At 44.6% G+C, this 18,686-nt stretch overlaps 1 protein-coding gene across 1 annotated transcript in view; it reads left to right on the top strand.

Annotated features, from left to right (window-relative positions):
• SACM1L (SAC1 like phosphatidylinositide phosphatase) overlaps positions 1 to 18,686 on the top strand; it is a 458,875-nt gene that overhangs the window by 87,165 nt on the left and 353,024 nt on the right. Inside the window, exon 3 of the mRNA XM_069730398.1 lies at positions 892 to 966. Within this exon, the coding sequence (XP_069586499.1) occupies positions 892 to 966 (75 nt within the window). The remainder of the gene's footprint in view (positions 1 to 891; positions 967 to 18,686) is intronic.

Raw genomic sequence — 18,686 nt, 5'->3', positions numbered from 1 at the left:
GTTCTGAGTAGAATGGTTTTTATTTTGTTTCTCTAGCTTTTTTTCTAGCCTGAGTTATGAGGAGAAATGTAAAGGCAGGCAACACCGAAATTCGCACGTTTTACAAACTTTGAAAATCAAAAAAAATGTAGAATTTTTTTTTCCGGCACATTTGGCATTCTGAAACACTATAACCAAATAACAAAATTTCAAAAGAATTAAAAATATATAGAGGTAAAAATCATTGGTTCACTTGACATGGAATGACCCAATAGGGTTTTTTTTTTTTTTTTAATAAAATGGTTGTGCGTCTTATAGTGAGGTTTTACGGTAGCTTACCGAGGGGCGGCTGCGGTAGAGCAGGATTCAAGTAGGCTGAGTCACTGCTGCAGGAAGCTGGCGGCAGCAGGGGTGGGGCGATGCTGTGTTACCCAGCCCTGGGAGGAGAGGGTGTTCAGTGGTGCAAGGATGCCATGGGCCCCCGGCTTTCACTAAATGTTGCTGGAGGCCCCGCACTTCCCATGGGTTTCAATGGGTTGATCCCTGTCTCCCAGCCTGGGGCCCGCAGCATCGCCCCACTCCTGCTGCTGCCAGTTTCCTGCAGCAGTGACCCTGCTTCTTGGGACCCCACCCCACTCCACCGCATCCACCCCAGGTAAATTACATTTGGATTATAAGATGCACACCCATTTTCCCAACAAATTTGGGGGATAAAAAGTGTTTTATAATCAGAAAAATATGGTATATAAATAAGGTGGGGGTGAGGATTTAAAATTTTGCTACTCCACAGCTCTGGTTATATTTCAGAATGGCAGCTTATTAATAATTTAATTCACGGTATATTTTGGTTGTTTGCTTGTAGGAATCCTGCTATTATACTATTTTAAATTTAATTTGTATTATATTTTGCAGCAAAAAAGGACATTCCACCATCAGCTATTACAAGACCTATATGTGGTATTTTGGGTACAGTAAGATTAGTAGCAGGTAAGTAAATTGTCCAAGGGGGGGGGGAGTGTAGGTGGCAAATTACTCAGCAGGGTTCCCGTCTGTTTGGGAATTTTTTTTTTGTGTTTGTTTCTCTTTTCCCAACATAGAAACGGAACAATTGTCTAAAATTGTGTAACAAAGTGAAGTAGTACCCTACTGACAATTATGATGTTCCATCTACGACTGGGCTTCATAAGAAATCAATAATTTTATAGTACACTGCAATATTATTTTGTACATATTTAATTAGGCATTTTATCCTGCAATCACTTCTACAAATCGTTTACCCTACTTTTTATGGACTGTATGACACATTTTTAACAAGAAAAACTCTTGTTAAAAGTGTGTAATAAAGTCCAAAGGCAGCTTCCTGTGATGCATGAGAATGCTAACACAGCAACCTTTTCCATCATTCAGTGTCTCTCTCTCTGTCTGAAATGTGCCACTAACAGCTGCGGGAGGAATCTCGATCCACCCGCGGCTGTTACCCCAATAAATACCGCTGTCAAAACTCTGACCGTGGCATTCAGCATGCACTTCCAGCAAAAAGTTTGGGCACCCCTATTAATCTTAAGCTTAATGTTTTATAAAAATTATTTTTTGCAACAGCTATTTCAGTTTCATATATCTAATAACTGTTGGACACAGTAATGTTTCTGCCTTGAAATGAGGTTTATTGTACTAACAGAAAATGTGCAATCTGCATTCAAACAAATTTGGCAGGTGCATAAGTATGGGCACCTTTATCATTTTCTTGTTTTAAACACTCCTACCTACTTTTTACTGACTTACTAAAGCACTTTTTTTGGTTTTCTAACCTCATTGAGCTTTGAACTTCATAGCCAGGTGTATGCAATCATGAGAACAGCTACTTAAAGTGGCCACTGGCAAGTTGTTCTCCTGTTTGAATCTCCTCTGAAGAGTGGCATCATGGGCTCCTGAAAACAACTGCCTAATGATCTGAAAACAAAGATTATTCAACATAGTTGTTCAGGGGACGGATACAAAAAGCTGTCTCAGAAGTTTAACCTGTCAATTTCCACTGTGAGGAACATGGTAAGGAAATGGAAGAACACAGGTAAAGTTCTTGGTAAGGCCAGAAGTGGCATGCCAAGAAAAACATCAGAAAGGCAGAGAAGAAGAATGGTGAGATCAGTCAAGGACAATCCTCAGACCACCTCCAGAGAGCTGCAGCATCAACCTGCTGCAGATGGTGTCACTGTGCATCGGTCAACTATACAAGTAACATAGTAACATAGTAACATAGTTAGTAAGGCCGAAAAAAGACATTTGTCCATCCAGTTCAGCCTATATTCCATCATAATAAATACCCAGATCTACGTCCTTCTACAGAACCTAATAATTGTATGATACAATATTGTTCTGCTCCAGGAAGACATCCAGGCCTCTCTTGAACCCCTCGACTGAGTTCGCCATCACCACCTCCTCAGGCAAGCAATTCCAGATTCTCACTGCCCTAACAGTAAAGAATCCTCTTCTATGTTGGTGGAAAAACCTTCTCTCCTCCAGACGCAAAGAATGCCCCCTTGTGCCCGTCACCTTCCTTGGTATAAACAGATCCTCAGCGAGATATTTGTATTGTCCCCTTATATACTTATACATGGTTATTAGATCGCCCCTCAGTCGTCTTTTTTCTAGACTAAATAATCCTAATTTCGCTAATCTATCTGGGTATTGTAGTTCTCCCATCCCCTTTATTAATTTTGTTGCCCTCCTTTGTACTCTCTCTAGTTCCATTATATCCTTCCTGGGCTACAACACACTTTGCACAAGGAGAAGCTGTATGGGAGAGTGATGCGAAAGAAGCCGTTTCTGCAAGCATGCCACACACAAAGTCGGCTGAGGTATGCAAAAGTACATTTGGAGAAGCCAATTTCTTTTTGGAAGAAGGTCCTGTAGACTGATGAAACCAAGATTGAGATGTTTGGTCATACAAAAAGGTGTTTTGCATGGCGGCCAAAAAACACAGCATTCCAAGAAAAACACTTGCTACCCACAGTAAAATTTGGTGGAGGTTCCATCATGCTTTGGGGCTGTGTGGCCAATGCTGGCACCGGGAATCTTGTTAAAGTTGAGGGACGCATGGATTCCTCTCAGTATCAGCAGATTCTTGACAATAATGTTCATGAATCAGTGACAACGTTGAAGTTACGCAGGGGATGGATCTTTCAGCAAGACAATAATCCAAAACACCGCTCCAAATCTACCCAGGCATTCATGCAGAGGAACAATTACACTGTTCTGGAATGGCCATCCCAGTCCCCAGACCTGAATATCATTGAACATCTGTGGGATCATTTGAAGAGGGCTGTCCATGCTCGGCGACCATCAAACTTAAGTGAACTGGAATTGTTTTGTAAAGAGGAATGGTCAAAAATACCTTCATCCAGGATCCAAGAACTCGGTAAAAGCTATAGGAAGCGACTAGAGGCTGTTATTTTTGCAAAAGGACGATCTACTAAATATTAATGTCACTTTTCTTGTGGGGTGCCCATACTTATGCACCTGTCAAATTTTGTTTGAATGCAGATTGCACATTTTCTGTTAGTACAATAAACCTCATTTCAAGGCAGAAACATTACTGTGTCCAACAGTTATTACATATATGAAACTGAAATAGCTGTTGCAAAAAAAAGCAATTTTTATAAAACATTAAGCTTAACCCCTTTCTGACATCGGACGTACTATCCCGTCCATGTGGGGTGGGCCCCTATGACCGTGGACGGGATAGTACGTCCAGCGCGATCGGCGGCGCTCACGGGGGGAGCGCCGCCGATCGCGGCCGGGTGTCAGCTGCCTATCGCAGCTGACATCCGGCACTATGTGCCAAGAGCGGTCACGGACCGCCCCCCGGCACATTAACCCCTGGCACACCGCGATCAAAGATGATTGCGATGTGCCGGCGGTGCAGGGAAGCATCGCGCAGGGAGGGGGCTCCCTGCGGGCTTCCCTGAGCCCCCCGCAGCAACGCGATGTGATCGCGTTGCTGCGAGGGTCTTACCTCCCTCCCTGCCTGTTCCAGACCCGGATCCAAGATGGCCGCGGATCCGGGTCCTGCAGGGAGGAAGGTGGCTTAACAGAGCCTGCTCAGAGCAGGCACTGTGAAGCAGCCTGCACTGCTCTCAGATCGGTGATCTGACAGAGTGCTGTGCAAACTGTCAGATCACCGATCTGTGATGTCCCCCCCCTGGGACAAAGTAAAAAAGTAAAAAAAAAATTTTTCAAATGTGTAAAAAAAAAAAATAAAAAAAAATATTCCAAAATAATGAAAAAAAAAAATAAATATTATTCCCATAAATACATTTCTTTATCTAAATAAAAAAACAAAACAATAAAAGTACACATATTTAGTATCGCCGCGTCCGTAACTGCCTGACCTATAAAACTGGCCCACTAGTTAACCCCTTCAGTAAACACCGTAAGAAAAAAAAAAAAGAGGCAAAAAACAACGCTTTATTATCATACCGCTGAACAAAAGTGGAATAACACGTGATCAAAAAGACAGATATAAATAACCATGGTACCGCTGAAAACGTCAACTTGTCCTGCAAAAAACGAGCCGCCATACAGCATCATCAGCAAAAAAATAAAAAAGTTATAGTCCTGAGAATAAAGCGATGCAAAAATATTTATTTTTCCAAAAATAGATTTTATCGTATAAAAGCGCCAAAACATAAAAAAATGATATAAATGAGGTGTCGCTGTAATCGTACTGACCCGAGGAATAAAACTGCTTTTATCAATTTTACCAAACGCGGAACGGTATGAACGCCTCCCCCAAAAGAAATTCATGAATAGCTGGTTTTTGGTCATTCTGCCTCACAAAAATAGGAATAAAAAGCGATCAAAAAATGTCACGTGCCCGAAAATGTTACCAATAAAAACGTCAACTCGTCCCGCAAAAAACAAGACCTCACATGACTCTGTGGACCAAAATATGGAAAAATTATAGCTCTCAAAATGTGGTAACGCAAAAAATATTTTTTGCAATAAAAAGCGTCTTTCAGTGTGTGACGGCTGCCAATTATAAAAATCCGCTAAAAAACCCACTATAAAAGTAAATCAAACCCCCCTTCATCACCCCCTTAGTTAGGGAAAAATTAAAAAATTGTATTTATTTCCATTTTCCCATTAGGGCTAGGGTTAGGGTTAGGGCTAGGGTTAGGGCTAGGGCTAGGGTTAGGGCTACAGTTTGGGTTGGGGCTAAAGTTAGGGTTCGGGTTGGGGCTAAAGTTAGTTAGGGTTTAGATTACATTTACAGTTGGGAATAGGTTTGGGATTAGGGTTAGGGGTGTGTCAGGGTTAGAGGTGTGGTTAGGGTTACTGTTGGGATTAGGGTTAGGGATGTGTTTGGATTAGGGTTTCAGTTATAATTGTGGGGTTTCCACTGTTTAGGCACATCAGGGGCTCTCCAAACGCAACATGGCGTCCGATCTCAATTCCAGCCAATTCTGCGTTGAAAAAGTAAAACAGTGCTTCTTCCCTTCCGAGCTCTCCCGTGTGCCCAAACAGGGGTTTACCCCAACATATGGGGTATCAGCGTACTCAGGACAAATAGGACAACAACTTTTGGGGTCCAATTTCTCCTGTTACCCTTGGGAAAATACAAAACTGGGGGCTAAAAAATATTTTTTGTGTGAAAAAAAGATTTTTTATTTTCACGGCTCTGCGTTATAAACTGTAGTGAAACACTTGGGGGTTCAAAGTTCTCACAACACATCTAGATTAGTTCCCTGGGGGGTCTAGTTTCCAATATGGGGTCACTTGTGGGGGGTTTCTACTGTTTAGGTACATTAGGGGTTCTGCAAACGCAATGTTACGCCTGCAGACCATTCCATCTAAGTCTGCATTCCAAATGGCGCTCCTTCCCTTCCGAGCTCTGCCATGCGCTCAAACGGTGGTTCACCCCAAAATACGGGGTATCAGCGTACTCAGGACAAATTGGACAACAACTTTTGGGGTCGAATTTCTCCTCTTACCCACGGGAAAATACAAAACTGGGGGCTAAAAAATAATTTTGGGGGGAAAGATTTTTTTTTTTAATTTTCACGGCTCTGCGTTACAAACTGTAGTGAAACACTTGGGGGTTCAAAGCGATCACAACACATCTAGATGAGTTCCTTAGGGGGTCTAGTTTCCAAAATGGTGTCACTTGTGGGAGGTTTCTACTGTTTAGGTACATTAGGGGCTCTGCAAATGCAATGTGACACCTGCAGACCATTCCATCTAAGTCCTCATTCCAATTGGAGCTCCTTCCCTTCCGAGCCCTCCCATGCGCCCAAACAGTGGTTCCTCCCCACATATGGGGTATCAGCGCACTCAGGACAAATTGGACAACAAATTGTGGGGTCGAATTTCTCCTGTTACCCTCGGGAAAATGCAAAACTGGGAGCTAAAAAATAATTTTTGTGGGAAAAAATTTTTGTTTTATTTTTACGGCTCTCCATTATAAACTTCTGTGAAGCCCTTGGTGGGTCAAAGCGCTCAGCACACATCTAGATAAGTTTCTAAGGGGGTCTACTTTCCAAAATGGTGTCACTTGTGGGGGGTTTCAACTGTTTAGGTACATTAGGGGCTCTGCAAATGCAATGTGACACCTGCAAACCATTCCATCTAAGTCTGCATTCAAATGGCACTCCTTCCCTTCCGAGCCCTCCCATGTGCCCAAACAGTGGTTCTCCCCACATATGGGCTATCAGCGTACTCAGGACAAATTGTGCAACAACTTTTGGGGTCCAATTTCTTCTCTTACCCTTGGGAAAATAAAAATTGGGGGAGAAAAGATAATTTTTGTGAAAAAATATGATTTTTTATTTTTACGGTTCTACACTATAAACTTCTGTGAAGCACTTGGTGGGTCAAAGTGCTCACCACACATCTAGATAAGTTCCTTAGGGGGTCTACTTTCCAAAATGGTGTCACTTGTGGGGGGTTTCAATGTTTAGGCACATCAGGGGCTCTCCAAACGAAACATGGCGTCCCATCTCAATTTCTGTCAATTTTGCATTGAAAAGTCAAATGGCGCTCCTTCGCTTCCGAGCTCTGCCATGCGCCCAAACAGTGGTTTACCCCCACATGTGGGGTATTGGCATACTCAGGACAAATTGTACAACAATGTTTGGGGTCCATTTTCTCCTTTTATCCTTGGTAAAATAAAACAAATTGGAGCTGAATTAAATTTTTTGTGAAAAAAAGTTAAATGTTCATTTTTATTTAAACATTCAAAAAATTCCTGTGAAGCACCAGAAGGGTTAATAAACTTCTTGAATATGGTTTTGAGCACCTTGAGGGGTGTAGTTTTTAGAATGGTGTCACACTTGGGTATTTTCTATCATATAGACCCCTCAAAATGACTTCAAATGAGATGTGGTCCCTAAAAAAAAAATGGTGTTGTAGAAATGAGAAATTGCTGGTCAACTTTTAACCCTTATAACTCCCTAACAAAAAAAATTTTGGTTCCAAAATTGTGCTGATGTAAAGTAGACATGTGGGAAATGTTACTTATTAGGTATTTTGTGTGACATATCTCTGTGATTTAATTGCATAAAAATTCAAAGTTGGAAAATTGCGAAATTTTCATAATTTTCGCCAAATTTCCGTTTTTTTCACAAATAAAAGCAGGTACTATCAAAGAATTTTTACCATTGTCATGAAGTACAATATGTCACGAGAAAACAATGTCAGAATCACTGGGATCCGTTGAAGCGTTCCAGAGTTATAACCTCATAAAGGGACAGTGGTCAGAATTGTAAAAATTGGCCCGGTCATTAACGTGCAAACCACCCTTGGGGGTAGAGGGGTTAAGAATATATATATATATACGCACGCACACTAGATGGTGGCCCGATTCGAACGCATCGGGTATTCTAGAATATGCATGTCCACGTAGTATGTTGCCCAGCGACGTAGTATGTTGCCCAGTCACGTAGTATATTGGCTAGTCACGTAGTATATTGCCCAGCCACGTAGTATATAGCAGAGCTATGTAGTATATTGCCCAGCCACATAGTATATAGCAGAGCTATGTAGTATATTGTCCAGCCACCTAGTATATTGCCCAGTCACGTAGTATATTGCCCACAATCTGCACAAAGGAACAGCGCTCCACCGGGTGTATTGGTCCAAGGAATTCTTTATTCAGCCATATAGCATAAGCAACGTTTCGACCATATGCTGGTCTTTTTCAAGCATACAAACATGGCAATGAAGCGGTCTTAAATAGTGTGGACACTACGCAGGGAGCCAATCACTACCAAGTACCACCCATCTCACATTGTGAAATAATGAAATATAAAAACAGACATCCGATACTTTAGTGCATATATACATATCATAAAACAATCACCATCACCTACATAATGATAATAATATACATAAAGATATATAATAGGGCTCTTGTTTTCAATTCTCCTTCATCAGTTCCTCAATGCATCTTCGTTGCCATAGTAACCAGTAGCCAATGTGATGCCTCCTTTATCGAACTTCCTGTATGGTAGTCCATCATAGAACCAAACAGCGCCAAGGATTCTATATAGCCAATCAGTTTCATCCTTATTCTAAACCAATCTGACTCCCCCAATCAAGTACTACCTTGTACCTGTACGTGCATACATCATCGTCGGACTCCACTTTACCCATGAGGGTTCCCTGGATATGGAACGAGCGCCCGAATGAGAGAGTGCTGTCGGTCACCTGTATTTTTCATTTACTGGTAGTATATTGCCCAGTCGCGTAGTATATAGCAGAGCTATGTAGTATATTGCCTAGCCACATAGTATATTGCACAGCGACTGAGTATACAGCACAGAGCCACGTAGTATAGAGACTTAAAAAAAAAAACAAAACATATACTCCCCTTCCGAAGGCCTGTTGAAGTCCTGCTATACTCACCATCCGCCGCCTTTCGTGCTCCTCGCGACGCTCCCGGGACCGCTCCATTGCAAGCGTCAGCTTCTTTTCCCAGGGCTGGTGTGAGCAGGACCTATGATTATGTCGCGGTCACATGACCGTGACGTCACGGCAGGCCCTTGTCGCACACGAGCCCTGGGACCGGAAGCTGCCGCTTGCAATGGAACGGTCCAGGGAGCGTGGCGAGGAGCGGGAAAGGCGGCGGAAGGCGAGTATGGCAGGTTTTTTTTAAAATTATTTTTAACATGACATATTTTTACTATTGATGCTGCATAGGCAGCATCAATAGTAAATAGTTGGGGACACACAGGGTTAATGGCAGCGGTAACGGAGTGCGTTACACCGTGGGCCGTTACCGCTGCCATTAACCCTGTGTGAGCGGTGAGTGGAGGGGATTATGGAGCGGGCGCCGGGCAGTGAGTGCAGGGGAGTAAGGGAGGGACTAATCGGACTGCGGCCGTCGCTGATTGGTCACGGCAGCCATGACAGGCAGCTGCCGAGACCAATCAGCGAATAAATAACCGTGACAAAAGGACAGACAGACGGAAGTGACCCTTAGACAATTGTGTGTATGTGTGTGTGTATGTGTATATATATATATATATATATATATATATATATATATATATATATATATATATATATATATATATATATATATATATATTTTTAAATTTATTTTATAGTACAGACCAAAAGTTTGATTTGATTTCATGATTATGAAAATTGTAAATTCACACTGAAGGCATCAAAACTATGAATTAACACATGAGGAATTATATACTTGACAAAAAAGTGTGAAACAACTGAAAATAAGTCTTATATTCTACGTTCTTCAAAGTAGCCACCTTTTGCTTTGATGACTGCTTTGCACACTCTTGGCATTCTCTTGATGAGCTTCAAGAGGTAGTCACCGGAAATGGTCTTCCAACAATCTTGAAGGAGTTCCCAGAGATGCTTAGCACTTGTTGGCCCTTTTGCCTTCACTCTGCAGTCCAGTTCACCCCAAACCATCTCGATTGGGTTCAGGTCTGGTGACTGTGGAGGCCAGGTCATCTGGCGTAGCACCCCATCACTCTCCTTCTTGGTTAAATAGCCCTTACACAGCCTGGAGGTGTGTTTGGGGTCATTGTCCTGTCGAAAAATAAATGATGGTCCAACTAAACGCAAACCGTTTAACCGGATGGAATAGCATGCCGCTGCAAGATGCTGTGGTAGCCATGCTGGTTCAGTATGCCTTCAATTTTGAATAAATCCCCAACAGTGTCACCAGCAAAGCACCCCCACACCATCACACCTCCTCCTCCATGCTTTACGATGGGAGCCAGGCATGTAGAATTCATCCGTTCACCTTTTTCTGCATCGCACAAAGACATGGTGGTTGGAACCAAAGATCTCAAATTTGGACTCATCAGACCAAAGCACAGATTTCCACTGGTCTAATGTCCATTCCTTGTGTTCTTTAGCCAAAACAAGTCTCTTCTGTTTGTTGCCTGTGCTTAGCAGTGGTTTCCTAGCAGCTATTTTTACCATGAAGGCCTGCTGCACAAAGTCTCCTCTTAACAGTTGTTGTAGAGATGTCTGCTGCTAGAACTCTGTATGGCATTGACCTGGTCTCTAATCTGAGCTGCTGTTAACCTGCGATTTCTGAGGCTGGTGACTCGGATAAACTTATCCTCGGAAGCAGAGGTGACTCTTGGTCTTCCTTTCCTGGTGTGGTCCTCATGCGAGCCAGTTTCTTTGTAGCGCTTGATGGTTTTTGTCACTGCACTTGTGGACACATTCAAAGTTTTCCCAGTTTTTCGGACTGACCATCATTTCTTAAAGTAATGATGGCCACTTGTTTTTCTTTACAGTCTATTCAGTAGGACTATCAGCTGTGTATCCACCAGACTTCTGCACAACACAACTGATGGTCCCAACCCCATTTATAAGGCAAGAAATCCCCCTTTTAAACCTGACAGGTCACACCCGTGAAATGAAAACCATTTCCGGTGACTACCTATTGAAGCTCATCAAGAGAATGCCAAGAGTGTGCAAAGCAGTCATCAAAGCAAAAGGTGGCTACTTTGAAGAACCTAGAATATAAGACATAATTTCTCCATCGTCTCATTGGTGGACACAGGACTGTGGGTGTATGCTACTGCCGCCAGGAGGCTGACACTAAGTAGATACAAAAAAAGTTAGCTCCTCCTCCATAGTATACACCTTGACACTGGCCCTGACAGCTCCAGTTTATGCTTAGTGTCCGTAGGAGGCACATCTCTGGGTTTTCCTAGATGCTTTTTTCTCTGAAGATAAGACAGGGGCGACGGACCCTTTTGAAGGGGTCCGATCTTCCCAAACCAACAACGGGCGAGCACGTCGAGTGTCGCCTCCACGTATCATCTCCCGCGACGTGGGATTTTTTGCCGGACTAAGAACCTGACCACCCTGAGGTAACGGAACCCTAGGATGTACAGGCATTCATTCCTTGTCCGTGCAGCCTCCACTTCATCACCAATGCACTGGCTATGGTGTTTAAGGGAGGCAGACGGTCCCTCTCCTCACCTTCTGAAGGGTGTAAGGAGTTAGGGTGCCTGCACCGTCTTTATATATATATATATATATATATATAAATAGCCCTTTATAAATATATATATATTTATATGTGAGTTTTGTTTGTCTGACCTCATGCGCTGTCAGAAGGCTGCAGGGGGGCTCCTGCTTCATCGCGCGTACTGCTGGTGCTGCACAGGTGCCGACTATTTCCGGCGCTGTGCTGGGTTCCAGCGTTATTTCCCATAAGCAAGGACACGGGCTTCTTCAGGAGGGGCATGGGCGGAAGTCCCGCCTCTTTTTCGGCAACTCCCGGTTTTCTGTGCGGCCTGTGGCATTATGGGTTTTGTAGTCTGGGGCATGGGCGGAAGTCCCGCCTCCATCGGCGGCGGTTTACTTCCGGTTTCGCGCACCCAGCTTTCCTGGGAGAGCTTGGGAAGGAGTAAAATCTAGTCCCCTGCTTCGGCCTAGTCCGGGTCCATGTGCGGTAACTCCTCCCACTTTCTCAGGCTTCCGCCCTGTAATCTAGTTCATATGTGTGCTTTGCACAGGAGGCATGGTTCAGTGTTGGAGAGCATACGGGGACACAGGACTGGGGTAAGTGCTACTTCCCTCAGCCTGACAGCAGTATTTGTTTTAGACCTAGTAGCTCATAAGGAGATACGGAGCATAGCAGCAGCAATAGAGTCATCATGTCTATAAAGACTAAGACTCACTCAGTTCTGTATACCTCATGCATTACCTGTCAGTCTGCTTTTCCGCATGCGGAAATTAACCATCTCTGTGAGGCTTGTGATTCCGAACGCGTGCAGGAGCCCCCGTCTGCTTCCCCGCCTGCTACCCCGCCTGCTATCCTGCCGGGTGTGTCTGTACCTGGGTCGGCAATGTCTCCCCCTGAGTGGGTCATATCATTAACGCAGTCTATGGCGTCTCTAACAAAGGCGGTTGAGTCCCTTCGAGCCCCTGTCAGGGACATTCATCCGCCTGTTTTGGAAAAATCCTCCGATTCTCAGGATCCTCCGGCCTGCAGGGGCCGTGCTCCCTCTAGGCAGACGCGGGGGAAAAGAACCCACACATCGTCTCCCGGTCCGTCAGGTGCATCAGCATCTTTGAATTCCGTCTCACGATCTCCCTCTCCTGCGAAATTGAGTGAACACTGTTCGGACTATGACTCAGAGGTGTTTTTTGATTTAGAAGCTCCTGATTATCAGGAATCTGTTGACAGTCTCATTGAAGCCGTTAATCAGTCTTTGGGAGTAGAGGATGTGGCCACCTTACCTTCTGGTCATAAGGTGTCTTTTAAAAAATTCAAGCAACCTCATAAGGTGTTTTCTATTCATCCTGAGTTTGAGGATTTAGTCCAACGTCACATGGAGCGACCAGATAAACGTTTCTTAGGCCAGAAGGCCCTAGGTACAAGGTATCCTTTCACACCAGAGCTTTGTAAAAAGTGGGCAGAATCCCCTTCAGTGGATCCCCCCGTGTCACGTTTAGCCTCTACCACGCTGCTGTCTCTTCCTAATGGGTCGGCTATTAAGGATCCGACTGATCGGCTCATAGAGAGTCTAGCGGTCTGTGTTTGAGGCTTCAGGATCAGCCCTCGCGCCGTCTTTTGTGGCTACATGGGTTGCCAAAGCTATGATAGCTTGGTCAGAGTCCGTAACTAAGGCTCTTCAGGATAGGGGGTTTCCTGTAGAGGTGATAGAATGTCAAATCAGATATCTTTAGCGGGAAATTATCTGATTAATGCATCCTTGGATGCGGCAAATTGTTCAGCATTGGCTGCTGCAAATGCTATTGCTATCAAAAGGGCCCTATGGCTAAGAAATTGGCGGGCGGACTCTACTTCAAAAAAGTCCTTTACATCCCTCTCTTATCAAGGTGGCCGACTTTTTGGCGCAAAATTGGATCAGCTTATATCTGATACCACTGGAGGTAAAAGTAATTTCCTTCCTCAACAAAAGGTTAAGCAACCTTTTCGTCGCCAGTTTCAAGCAAGGTTTAAATCCTTTCGTAACTCCAGGTGGTCTGCAGCTCCAAGCGCAGGTCCTCCAAGTCGGTCTATCCAAGACAGGGAGCACCAGGTCTCATATAGGGCCAATCCATTGGCAAGAATGCGGTATCAACCGTCAAGATCTAGGTGATATAGATATCCTCGGTATTCGGCTAAATGACTGGAGGCAGCCTCTCGTCGCTTCCAACAGAGTAGGCGGTCGCCTACTACTGTTCCATCAGTCCTGGCTGTCAATTGTTCACGACAGATGGGTAAGAGACCTGGTGGTTTCAGGGTACAAAATAGAGTTTTCCTATCTCCCTCCAGGCCGTTTTTTTCCGTCCAGTCTTCCCAGTTCAAAAGCCCATCTAAGAGCTTTATTCAGAGCAGTCGAGTCTCTTCAGTCCAACGGGGTCATTGTCCCTGTTCCAAAGGAAGAAAGGTTCCAAGGATTCTATTCAAATCTGTTTACGGTTCCCAAAAAGGATGGGACCGTGAGACCCATTCTGGACCTAAAGTGTTTGAACAGATTTGTCAGCACTCGTCACTTCCGTATGGAATCTCTCCGCTCGGTCATCTCGGCTATGGAAAGGGGAGAATTCCTAGCTTCCATAGATATTCAAGATGCCTATCTGCACGTCCCTATATTTCTTCCACATCAGAGATTTCTACGGTTTTCCATAGGCGAGCGACACTTCCAATTCACAGCATTACCTTTCGGGCTCGCGACTGCTCCCAGGGTGTTCACGAAGGTGATGGCAACAGTGGTGTCCATCCTGCACTCTCGAGGCAGTCATTCTGCCATACTTAGACGATCTCTTAGTCAAAGGGTCAACTTTTCAGGCATGCAGGGACAACGTCAACATCTCCTTGGACACCCTAGCTCGTCTAGGGTGGCTGATCAATTTAAAAAAGTCATCTCTAGTACCATCTCGAAAGATTTATTTTTTAGGGATGATCTTCGACACCTCTCGGGGTCTAACTATTTTACCCCAGGACAAGGTACTTTGTCTCCGGCAGGAGGTAAAAATCCTTCGACAGCCGAGTTTCCACTCAATCCGGTTCTGCATGAAGGTCTTGGGCAGGATGGTAGCTGCTATAGAAGCGGTTCCATTCGCCCAATTCCATCTTCGTCCACTCCAACAGGCACTTCTGTCAGCCTGGGACAGGAGTCCTTTGTCTCTCAACCTCAGGTGTCGTCTGTCTCCAGGGGTCAGGCAATCCCTGATATGGTGGATGAGGAGTTCCTCCTTGCTACAGGGGAAAGCCTTTCCTCCAGTTCATTGGCTGGTAGTCACTACGGACGCCAGTCTTCTCGGTTGGGGAGCATTGTTTCGCCAGCACACGGCTCAGGTTCGTTGGTCCCCAAGGGAATCAACCCTTCCAATCAGTCTGTTGGAGATAAGGGCAATTTGGCTGGCTTTGCAGCACTTTCACCATCTTCTGGCGGGTCGCCCGGTTCGGATCCAATCGGACAATGCCACGGCTGTGGCATACGTAAATCATCAGGGGGGCACTCGCAGCAGATCAGCCATGCGCGAGGTAGGGCAAGTCCTCCGCTGGGCCGAGAGCAATCACTCCGTAATCTCGGCAGTTTACATCCCGGGCAAGGAGAACTGGGCAGTGGACTTTCTGAGCCGACAGGGTCTTGCATCCGGGGAATGGTCTCTTCACCCCGATGTTTTTCGGCAGATATGCCAACGCTGGGGAATCCCGGACGTGGATCTAATGGCCACCGGGTCGAATGCCAAGGTACCCAGGTTCGTCGCACGGTATCGAGATCCAGGAGCAATTGCCGTAGACGCACTAGTCCTATCTTGGAACCAATTTCGTCTTCCATATCTATTTCCCCCTCTGGCGCTGCTTCCAAAGGTAGTCAGGAAGATCAAGTCAGAGGGAGTTCCAGCAATTCTAGTCGCCCCGGATTGGCCTCGGAGGTCATGGTACGCAGACCTAGTTCAGCTGATCACCGGGGTTCCTTGGCAGCTTCCAATGCAGCCAGATCTTCTGTCGCAGGGGCCGATATTCCACCAGAACTTAGAGGCCCTACGTTTGACGGCTTGGCCGTTGAATCTTGGATTCTGACCCAGGCCGGTTTTTCTCAAAAAGTAGCTTCCACTATAATTAATGCTCGAAAGACAGTTTCAGCACGCATTTACCACCACACCTGGAAAGTCTTTCTCTCATAGTGCAGGAAGAAGGGTCTTCCTCCTCTTCGGTTTTCCATTCCTAATGTCCTAGCTTTTCTCCAAGCTGGTCTAGACTCAGGTCCAAGTACCCTTAGGAGGCAAATATCAGCCTTATCGGTTCTTTTCCAGCGCAGGATCGCTACCAATCTGCAAGTAAAAACTTTTTTTCAGGGAGTCTCTCATATAGTCCCTCCTTACAAAGCTCCGATAGACGCTTGGGACCTTAATTTGGTCTTGAGTGCTCTTCAGGAACCTCCATTTGAGCCCCTCCAAGACGTCCCTTTAATGTACCTCTCTTGGAAGGTTTTGTTTCTGGTAGCTATAACTTCCATTAGGCGGGTATCGGAATTAGCGGCCTTGTCCTGTCAGGCGCCGTTTCTACAATTTCATCATGATAAGGTGGTGCTGAGACCAGCACCTTCCTTTCTGCCAAAAGTAGTTTCCTCATTCCACATCAATGAGGATATTGTCCTGCCTTCTTTTTGTCCTGCGCCTACACACCGGGTGGAAAAATCTCTCCATACTCTGGATTTGGTGAGAGCTCTGAGAAGATACGTTTCTCGGACCGCTTCTTTTCGAAAGACGGATGCCCTGTTCGTCCTTCCTGTGGGTCATAGAAAGGGACTCGCAGCTTCTAGGTCGTCCTTAGCCAGATGGATACGAGCCACAATTCAGGAGGCCTACCATATCAAGGGTGCAGCCATCCCGGCTGGGATCAGGGCACACTCTACTCGGGCGGTAGGGGCTTCCTGGGCCTTCGGCACCAAACTTCAGCAGAGCAGGTTTGCAAAGCGGCAACTTGGTCCAGCCTGCACACCTTCTATAAACATTATAATATCCACACTCAGGCCTCTGCTGATGCAAGTTTGGGAAGGAAAATTCTGCAGGCTGCAGTATCGCACCTATAGGCGGTAAGTGCCTAGGGGTTTATTCCAGTGAGTTTTTTCTTCCCACCCTGGGACTGCTTTGGGACATCCCACAGTCCTGTGTCCCCCAATGAGACGATGGAGAAACAGGGATTTTTGTGTTACTCACCGTAAAATCCTTTTCTCCGAGTCATTCATTGGGGGACACAGCTCCCTCCCTATTCATCTTGTTATTTGTCTATGGGCTGTTCAGACAGTAATATTATTCTAGACATGTTGCCTTTGCTCTAATGCTGTTTTGTTCTCTCTATCTCCTACTGCTTGTGCACCAAACTGGAGCTGTCAGGGCCAGTGTCAAGGTGTATACTATGGAGGAGGAGCTCACTTTTTTTGTATCTACTTAGTGTCAGCCTCCTGGCGGCAGTAGCATACACCCACAGTCCTGTGTCCCCACAGTCCTGTGTCCCCCAATGAACGACTCGGAGAAAAGGATTTTACGGTGAGTAACACAAAAATCCCTGTTTCAGTTGTTTTACACTTTTTTGTTAAGTATATAATTCCACATGTGTTCATAGTTTTGATGTCTTCAGTGTGAATTTACAATTTTCATAGTCATGAAAATACAGAAAAATCTTTAAATGAGGTGTGTCCAAACCTTTGGTCTGTAGTGTACATATATAATTAGTTCAAATCACCCCCCTTTTGCCACATTCAAAATAAAACAATTTAAAAAAAAATCAAATGTACACAAATGTGGTATCGCTGCGTTCAGAATTGTCCGATCTATCAATTTAAAAAAGAATTTGGCGATCGGGTTAGCGGCGTAATGAGGAAAGTCAAAACTCCAGGATTAAGTTTTTTGGTCACCGCGACATTGCATTAAAATGGAATAACGAGCGATGAAAAGATCGTATCTACACCAAAATGGTATTTTTAACCCCTTAACCCATTACTTGCCAAATTAGCAATTTTAATTTTTTTTTTTGACCGATTTTTTAATTTTTCTATTTTAATGATTTGGGTCCTAATGAATTAGAAACATACTTTCCAAAATCTTTTCATGTATGGATTTTTCAGAAAAGGGCGTCCCAATATTCAATTGAAAATGACAATGACATGATTTCCTATTTTGAAAACATTCATTTTACAAACACAACACAACAAATTGGTCCTAATTATAAAAATTATAAAATCTTAGTTGCTAGAAGCTAAAGATTAGGCGTCCCAAAAAAAGGACATTGGTAGATAATGGGTTAACGACTCCCGATATGCCTTTTAACTGCGGCATTTAAGGGTACTTATTCCTCAGTGCCACTTTTTAACGATGCTGAGAAATGTGTATAGCGCCCCCAGCGTAGGAAATTCTCTAGGGTCTCATCTAATTCTGTTTGGTTTTTACAGACCCCATTGTTGCGATCACCGTTATTCACGGAATAACGGCAACCACAAAATAATTGTCAGATTTCCCATTTAATTTCTCTATTCTGATGTGATTAAGCATGTCAGAGGAAAGAGAAATGGGGAGCCTCATCGGTACCTCCAATGTGCCAGAACCCTCCTGCATCCCCTGGTCTTGGCCTCTGCTGTCTTCTGGGAAGAAAATGGCTGGCGCATGCGCAGTGCACTTGCTGAGATCTTCTGGCTGGCAACAATTAGAAATTTTTCGTATTTGTTCATTTTGATCACTGTGATAGACCCTATCAAAATAATCAAAATAAAAAAAATAGTTAATCAAACCCCTCTTTATCACCAGTTTACTTAGGTAAATATAATAAAAAATGTATTTCCATTTTTTCGTTAGGGTGGGGCTAGAGCTAGGGTTAGGGTTGGGGTTAGAGGTTAGGATTAGAGCTTAGGGTTAAGGTTGGGATTAGTTAGGGTTGGGGCTGGAGTTGAGTTGGGGTTAAGGGTTGGGGCTAGGGTTATGGTTGAGATTACGGTTAGGGGTGTGTTGGGGTTAGGGTTGGGATTAGGGATAGGGGTGTGTTGGGGCTAGGGTTGTGGTTAGGGTTGGGATTAGGGCTAGGGTTGTGGATATGGTTGAGATTACGATTAGGATTGGGGCTGGGTTTAGAGTTGAGGCTTGGGTTATGGTTGTGATTATGGTTGGAATTACGGTTAGGGTTATCGTTGGGGCTGAGGCTGGGGTTTTGTTGGGGTTAAGGGTTAGAGTTGGGGCTAGGGTTGTGGTTATGGTTGGAA

Source organism: Ranitomeya imitator, chromosome 6 (genome assembly GCF_032444005.1).
Source record: "Ranitomeya imitator isolate aRanImi1 chromosome 6, aRanImi1.pri, whole genome shotgun sequence".
NCBI classification, from domain to species: Eukaryota; Metazoa; Chordata; class Amphibia; order Anura; family Dendrobatidae; genus Ranitomeya; species Ranitomeya imitator.
The sequence above is the reverse complement of the archived record's forward strand: the minus strand, read 5'-3'. Positions and strand labels throughout refer to the sequence as shown.